This window comes from Hordeum vulgare, chromosome 1H (assembly GCF_904849725.1).
Source record: "Hordeum vulgare subsp. vulgare chromosome 1H, MorexV3_pseudomolecules_assembly, whole genome shotgun sequence".
Classification (NCBI taxonomy): domain Eukaryota; kingdom Viridiplantae; phylum Streptophyta; class Magnoliopsida; order Poales; family Poaceae; genus Hordeum; species Hordeum vulgare.
In genome coordinates this window covers 90,030,985-90,039,222 of record NC_058518.1, presented here as the reverse complement: position 1 = coordinate 90,039,222, position 8,238 = coordinate 90,030,985, and the positions used below count along the sequence as shown (strand labels likewise).

The 8,238-nt window shown below is 42.8% G+C and overlaps 1 protein-coding gene across 1 annotated transcript; it reads right to left on the bottom strand.

The window, feature by feature from the left end:
• Window positions 1-377: 377 nt before the first annotated feature.
• On the bottom strand, window positions 378-7,616 carry LOC123425839 (kinesin-like protein KIN-13A). Its single transcript, XM_045109587.1, has 12 exons — window positions 7,449-7,616; window positions 6,110-6,343; window positions 5,787-5,960; window positions 5,600-5,704; window positions 5,332-5,409; window positions 4,416-4,497; window positions 3,845-4,007; window positions 3,142-3,477; window positions 2,821-3,039; window positions 2,100-2,718; window positions 1,954-2,019; window positions 378-1,011 (listed from the first exon to the last, which is right to left on the bottom strand). The coding sequence occupies exons 1-12, from the start codon at window positions 7,614-7,616 to the stop codon at window positions 829-831; spliced, it is 2,427 nt and encodes an 808-aa protein (XP_044965522.1). The 3' UTR covers window positions 378-828.
• Window positions 7,617-8,238: the final 622 nt, after the last annotated feature.

Here is an 8,238-nt window from a genome sequence, read left to right as displayed (position 1 = left end):
TTCCAAGCTCACAATGCTCAAATTTTGAACAGCATATCCACTGATGCAGCATGGCATGAAGAGGGAGATCACAACTCAAAAGAAAATACACACGCGGGTCTTGGAATATACTGGCAGGTGCAGCAAAACGGTGGCATGATGCAAGCAACAATTTCAGCCACATCAAGGCAAGCCATTACACCACTACAAGCAGAAGCGGAGGGACTGAAGCTGGCACCAATTATTCTACATATATTGAAGGTGCAGGACGCAGCGGTATTCACAGACAATAGCGTATTAGCTACAGCAGCGTCGGACAGGTCTCCACGAGCACAACCCGGCCATTGGCAAACGTGCCTGAAATTCTCACTAGGCATAACGGGGAGAAAACTTGCAAGTACTTTGCCACACACACATTTTCATTTGTCATCAAAAACAATATCAGTAAAGAATACAACAATAATGTATCTGTGTCCACAATAGTACATGAGCCACTGCAAAAATCAACCCATCCATATCTGCAAACAGTTACACGTCGGACGTCTCCTCATACCAAGGAAAATGGCATTGAGGGCAAGCCATGCATCTGCCGGAAAAAAAACAAGCCCGTGCAGCCAAACTGTGAGAAGGACTACTCGCAAACTGATGATCAAACCTGACAACCAAGTCCGAAATGGCATGAACCAGTCAACTCACCCAGTCATGAGCCACTGCGGTGTCTTCTTTTAGCTCCTTGCTCAGTTCCAACATTACAGGAGACCACAGAAGAGAAGCATCTCAAGAAATGCGGTCAAGCTCCGGTAAATTTACTGAGCAGGCAGAAGGCCAGAGTCAATGAGCGATGACCAGCTATCTGGATGATTTCTTACGGCTAAGGATCTCCTGCTCTTTGAGGCGCTGTTGAAACCTTGATAGGCGTGCTTGGAGGCTGACCAAGCCTGCAGCCTTGCGTGACAGAAGAAAGCTCAATTGTGTCACATAGTCGTCAATTAGGCTACCTGGTTGGTCAACTTCTGCCAAAAGGTTCATCTCCTGAGAAAAAAAATCAAAAATGTGCATTTAGTTTATACAGTAGCAGCATGGCACAAATGAATGGTTTTGTAAACTACCAATATGCTCAACCAGCAGAGACGTCTTCGAAAATGGAACATAAGTGTACAAACAGCGATGGTACATCTACGAGGGATTTACAGAGGATGAGTTGGGTAGCTAGGGAGAAAATCAGGAGATGGGACCCACACATGAAATTCAGGGGGGGGAGGGGGGGGCAGGCGAATTACACAAGGGCACACAGTCCACATAGGCTGATCCCGTACGATTAGATGCATAAGTCTAGGATTTTTTTATGTACAGAGTTAGAAATGCTTTTGCATGTATGAGCACAACATTTGACTTACGCTTTACAGTATCCAACTAATCTGGATACCTGATATCCTAAATGACTAATGGTGTAAGAAGAGAGCAGCAACACTAAACTGAATGAAATGGGTAATTTTCATGTGCACAAGGAGAAAGTAGTGGCACAAGTTTTGAAACGGTTATTTGCAGACAGAAATGGCTAGTATCAGCATGCTAAGGCACTTAATACTATCTGAGTATGATGAAAACCTAAGTTCAGATCAAACCATGGTGATCGTAAGCAGATGAGTGCTAATTACAAGGTATGCCACTCAGACTGTAAGGTTTAAATTTCTTTTTTTTAAAGCCCTCAGGATTACTCAAGTTTCTTTTCTTTTTCAGTGAGGGGCTAAGATTAGAGCTGATAAAACTAGTTCTCTATGGAATGATTGGAATTCTAAGTGCTCGATATGGCACCATCTTTACCAGAGGAGCACATTAATATATGTATCCTTGCATCATAAGATGGTAGGAACCTCAGTACCATGGACGAAATAATTTAGCAAGGATAATCAGTCTAAAGAGCATGAATTAAACAATAACAGAAAATTACTCGGCACATGAACTGGAACTTACTTCCCGCACGATCTCCATGGTATTCTCGATTTCCTTCCTGTGAGCTGCAATGAGGGCCTCCTCTTCCTAATATACATAATAAAGATTTACACCACAAGTTCCATTCAGGATAAATAAGACAGAAATGCCAGCAAAATATTGTTTACCTCAAGAATGGCATCTATCTCCACATCATCGCATGAACTCTCTTTTTCAGATTGTCGTGACGAAACCTGAGAAGCCGAAGCAGACGTTGGCCGTTGCTGCTGTTGCAACTGCCTTACCTGCTGCACCTTATATCCAGGCCGACTTACCTCGATTCCACTATCCTTTTTGGTGTAGTTGCTCTGCTTTTCGGATTTGTCTTCCCTTATAACCTTCCTCCGGGGAGGTGAGGCTCTGGTAACCTTTTCCTCATCTTGTGCATTTGCTGAATTCGGAATTATCTGTGCTTTACTGTTGTAAACAGTTCGGCCAGAACTAAAATCAACCCTCTCCCTATCATTCAAAACAGATGCACCATTTTCCTCTTTTCCTCTATTAGAATAACTTGGGATCATACTGAAGTTATTCCTGTCAGGCTCCATCAAAGAGTTTGAGGCAAAATTTTCAGCGCCTCTCCTAGAGATATCGACAGGTCTCTTCTCCTGGATCTGGTTGGGTACTTCTTCAGCCTCAACAGATAAAGGATAAGATGGAGCAGATGAAGACTCCCTCATGGAAGGAATAGTTGGTGCAGTAGACTGTTCCTTCCTTGTGTTGCCACCCTTTGAAAGACTTTTAACCCTGTCAATTGATCAGCAAATTTACTTAATAGCCAGAAGCAGTCTAAAATGATGATTTACCACATGTGAACTAGACTTTACGAAGTATGTTTCATGATATTACCTATCGGCATATCTCAACGTATTTAATGTGTGTTCACATGAACCTGCATTGGGAGAAATGCAAGAAATCATCACCGTCCTTGAGTTGCCAACAAATGAGTCACGGAGAACCTCGGTGAGCTTGCTTCCTCTGAAAGGAATGTGTATCTGATCATTGTCAAGGGCCCGGATGCATTCCTTCAGGGCAAGGAGGCTCTTGTTTATCTCTGCACCTTCAATTCTGATGTGATAATAACAGATACATGTCAATACATTATTTCATTGTACCAGGTTAGTGTTTGGAAAAATAATAGGCAAATGAATCTGGGGGCGAAAATAGCACCTTGTCTGCCTATCATTATCTGTTGTATCAGCACCACGTTCGCTTCCAGCAAGATCAATAAAAGATATTTTTCCCACTGCCTTTGTGTTTTTAGCTTCATTAGCATCCCTGTCCCTTTGTCTCCTAGTTTCAGTTACTATAATATGCTTCTTCACAGCCAGTTGAAGAATGGCATGTGACCTTGATGACTCTTCATTGGCCCCTGTTGACCCCGTGCTCCTTGCTGCATTTCCCCTCTCAATATATTCCCTGACAATCTGGACATCAGAAACCTCAAATTCCTGCAGACCGACTATACAAACTTGTTTCTTGCCATCCTCCCTCATCAGTAAGTGTCTACAAAAGAAAAAATGGTGAGAAATTTTGGTTAAACTAAATCCTTCAAAAGTATTGTCCTGATACCAAAATCCAAGTTCAGGCTAGATGTCCACAGAGCAGCAGTAAATCTCATATGATAAATGTTCCAAACTTCAAACAAAAATCTGGCTCTGAGGTTCAATTTTTAAAACAAAAAGCACTGCCATTATTTCAGAAGTAGCAAATAAATATAAAACACAGCAAGTGCAACTTCAAAAAAACACTACCCAACATTTTGACTAAGCATTCCTAAATATGGATTTGTGGATGAAATGATTAATGTTAGTATGTGCATCACCAGACCCAGGAAAGAAAAAGGTAATAGGCAAAGTGCACAACAACCAACCTTCTGTCCGATAGAAGATCATAGAGTTTCCCACCGTATATCTCAAAGTAGCTGAGCCACAGCTTAAAATTTTGATTCCGATAGACAGGTTGATTCACAAGACGGATCATGTCTTGGGCGGCTCTCAGAGGCAAAGGTTGCATTGTATATGTCTTGCCACTACCTGCTCATGAACCGGAATGATTAAGAACATCACAAGGGGAGCTAGTACACAATCTATACAGCTAAAAAAGGAAAATGAATAAGCGTTTAGTTTCAGTTAATCATATCAGTGCTACAATGCAGAAGTCAAAGAAAGGGAAAATAGTAGACAGCAAACTATTCAGAAGTTTGGGATCCCCAGTTCTCAATACTGCAATTATGTGCACAAGAATTGTCACTTTTGCATGAGCCTACTGAAAATTGACAAAAGACTATAGAAAGGGGTACCGGGTGACCTTAGTATGATTTCGGCGTTTGGAAAAGAAACAATACTTTACACGCTATTGAAATCACAGAAACAATGACTATTTGTGCTTAAAGAAATGCAATATGTATGTATAACTTTCAGCAAAAAACAGTATTGCCCAACCTGTTTGTCCATAAGCAAAACATGTTGCTTTTGTTCTCTGGAATATTATTGGTATAATTGGTTCCACCGTCTCGCGATACACCTGTCCAGAGAGTACAAAAGGTAAATCAATTTACTGAAAATGTAGTGTACACCACATTGACTATAATGGAGAAAATGATGGTACAACTATGTAAACTGGAAACTGGTAGTCCCAAATTTAGCACTAGCTCATTGCCATCCCGAAGTTGGATAAATGAAGACACATAACTGCGGGTTAACACAGTAGTCAACCATCCTCTGAACAAATTTGCTCAAAAAAATTCAAGCAGAGCTGCAGCTGCCAAATAAATGGGCATGCAAGCACTAGTGTGATGGGCCAAGGCACACAAATGGTGGTGATGGGCAGCAACAGAATGATGTACAGTCAAGACACATTGGTTGGTGAGCATGTGATTTGAGCAGAGTTGGAGAAGAATACTTGGGAATCGAGCTGGCAGAATGAAGAGCAACTGAGCATAGAGGTATGCGCATATAGGCTTAATAAACTTATGTCAGCAGCCACGTTGCTACTTCAGCAATCGAATATGGGGATTGTGCTATATATATAATGTCTTAGTTATCAATGACAGGGTAAGTCATATACTCGCGGGCTGATAGTAATGGGACTGGAGCAGCCTCGGCAGCTGCCCCCTTGAATTTTCAAACACCATCAGTTTTTCTTCAACAACTGTCAAATCATCATGTGTTCAAACCATCATATGTGAAGCTAACTTGTCACCAATTTCCAATTCTGTCCCGAGTTCAAAGCAGTAGAAGTAAAAAAACTGAATTTGATGAGCAACTTATATAATATGCAGTTTTTAATGCCATAGAAATAATTTTTTGAGAATAATTATATCAAGAAATGTCACTCAAACAAGAGAAAAAGTAATACCTCGTCATTGGAAACATCCTCATCCAGGACAGCGTCAAAACAAAATTCATGTTGTTCCACATACGCTGTCAAGTCCACCTTCCAGTAGAAATAAGATGTTGATGTACATAAAAGGAAAAACATGAAAACAATCACCAGGAGCACTTCAATTTGTTCAGACATTCAAAAGGTAAAATAAATTGATTTTCATAGAGTAAACTATTAAAGATTAAACAAAAATAAAATAGTGCAGGCATAATAAGACTTCCTGAAGACAAACAGTGCATACCTTCAGCTTAGGTTCATAAACTGTCAAAGAAGATGAATCATGCACAGCTACAGCATCATCTTCCTTTCGAGATAACTCTTTTCTGTTCAGGGGCCTCTTTCTTACCTGAATATATTGTTAGACTAAATCAGGTATATCTGCTTAGTGTTGACAAGTCACAAACAACAACTTAAAGAGATTACCATACCACAACTTTGATCTTCGCTACATTATTTTCTCTAGTACTGATCTCCTTTTCACTCGTCACTGCATTATAGTTATCTGCTGGACCTAGCTGGCTTCCTGTTATCATATCATCCTCATCATCATCAATTTCCTTTGGCATGAAGGGTGAAGGCTCAAATGGTTCCGAATCTACATCCTGTCAGAAGGAAACACACTAAGCTGAAATGGACTGCATGAAGACATTTCCAAAGCCATGAATCAACATAAAGTATGAACTGCCATTGACTTACGGATGTTAACTAAGATATCAAAAGGGCACTTTGCAGACAAGACTTGGAAACATACCTCAGAAAGAAGTCCAGTGTCATCCATAGCATGGAGATCCAGAAGACCAGCTCCAAGTTCGCCTCTAAGTTCAGGTGAATACAGACCCTCTGCAGAAGTCCCACTACCAAATTTCTGAGCAGTTGGTGTATAGGGCTCAGAGACTGATGCAGGCAAAGATTCTCCATTAAAATTCAAGCTTCTCAGCAGCATATATAGCCTTTGTTTCTCTTCAACTGACTGTGGTCCATAGCCCTACCAAATAACAAAATGTAAGGTTTGCAGTCGCATATGTTGGCAGCATTTTGCATTGGTGAAGGCTATCAATAGGAAAACTATAATTAGTAAAGTCCTCATGGCATGCAATACTTCAAGCAAACTGTTGTAGTTGAAACAAGAAGATTTCATCGTGCATGACTAACAACGATTAATTGATGCCAGGGTCTGATCAGGCTAAAAGTTAACTTCCTAATTTAGATTTGGCATCCATCTTCATAAAAACGAAACATATGTCCTTCATGTTTAGCTTAGTTCCCTGGGAACCTAAACTACCACACGGGTCAAATGGAAGTCCGAGAAGGACGTAATCCAGTAAGGTCAGTGCAAAAGATAGCATCTAAAATCTGAATATGAGACACAACAAAAAACTGCAGTTCATCATCCAACCAACACCAGACAACAATTCAACAATTGTGTATGGACAACTTCTCTCAGATTATTCTACCAATAGGAGCATGAACTTTAAAGGCACTGGGTAAGAGATTATGCCAGCTTATGACACGTGACCACATCATCAAGAACAAAAATAATAATAGCCCGTTTCAACTATGCACACCTCTACATCAAATTTGTGTAAACTTCAAGCCCTACAAATCCACAGAATATTGGGAATGAAGTAAGCTGATGTGCCTATCGAGTATAACAATTACTAAGAGATGCCAGCTCCCTTTTTGATTGTGCTCATGCCAGTTTGCCCCTGAATCAATCCACACTCCCACCCCAGCTACATGCTGGCCCTCCATCAAACAGATGGAACTTGATGAGCACCATTCCCAGCATATCGATCTTGTGAAGCATGGCCTTTCACGGGTATACTCTTACTGCACTGATCGGATAATGCATCTTAAGATATCACAAGCCAGCAGCCGATAAATCTAAATAAATTCTACCAGAAACCAAGTGAATCCAATCTACTCGGCGGCGGCGCAACCCCTGAATCGCAAGGTTCGGTCGATCAATTTCTGCAGGCAATCGGGAAGACACGGCCACAACAATGGGACGCACCAGACGGCGTCTTCCGAATCCGGCAAGCGAAGAAGTAGGTCGGATCAAACATTTCGACCGAGACGAGAAACCTCACCTGCATGAGCAGACTCGGCAGCATGCCTGCTCCTCCGGCGCCGCCTCCAAGGGCCCCCACGCCGGCGCCGCGCTGGTCCCCGGCGGGGCCCGCCGAGGAGGCCGCGAGGTGCTGCAGCCCCGCGGACTGCAGCCACCGCGCCATGACGGCGTCGCTCGAGTCCCCCATCTCCGCGGCCTGCGCGGACGCCCCTCCAGCGGCGGCGGACCCCGCGCCGCCGCCGGCGAGGCGCTGCGACCTCCGCTGCGGCGCCAACTTGGCGGCTGGGTGCGGCGGGATCGGATCGCGCGAGTCCCGCGTCGGCGCGGCGATCCGGCGGGGTCGAGTCCCAGATCTGCGGGGGGCTCAGGAAATGCGGGGCGGCGGATTTGAGAGCGAATTGGGGGGAGAGAGAGGAGAGGGGAAGCTGGCTGGGTACCTGGCAGCCCTCCTTCGCTTTTTTATTTCCTTTTCTCTCTCTCTCTCTCTCTTCTCTCTCTCTCTCTCTCTCTCTCTCTCTCTCTCTCTTCTTTTCTTTTTTCTTTTTTTTGAGGAGCCTATGGGGGAGAGGGAGCGTGTTAAACAGGAGAGGGAAGAGGTGGCTGGGAAATGGAGCTTTCCGCAGTTTAAAAAGAGGAGATTTTTTTTTCATTTGGCAAGCAAAAGAAATAAACTTGGTTTTCTTTGCTTGGTCAATGATTTTGAAAAAAAATCAAAGCTCCTGTGCATAAAAAAATAATGATACGTGCATCTCAGAAAGAGGATGGCCGGCTATGTTTTACGTTAATAGACCAGAGTGTCATTAGTGGTT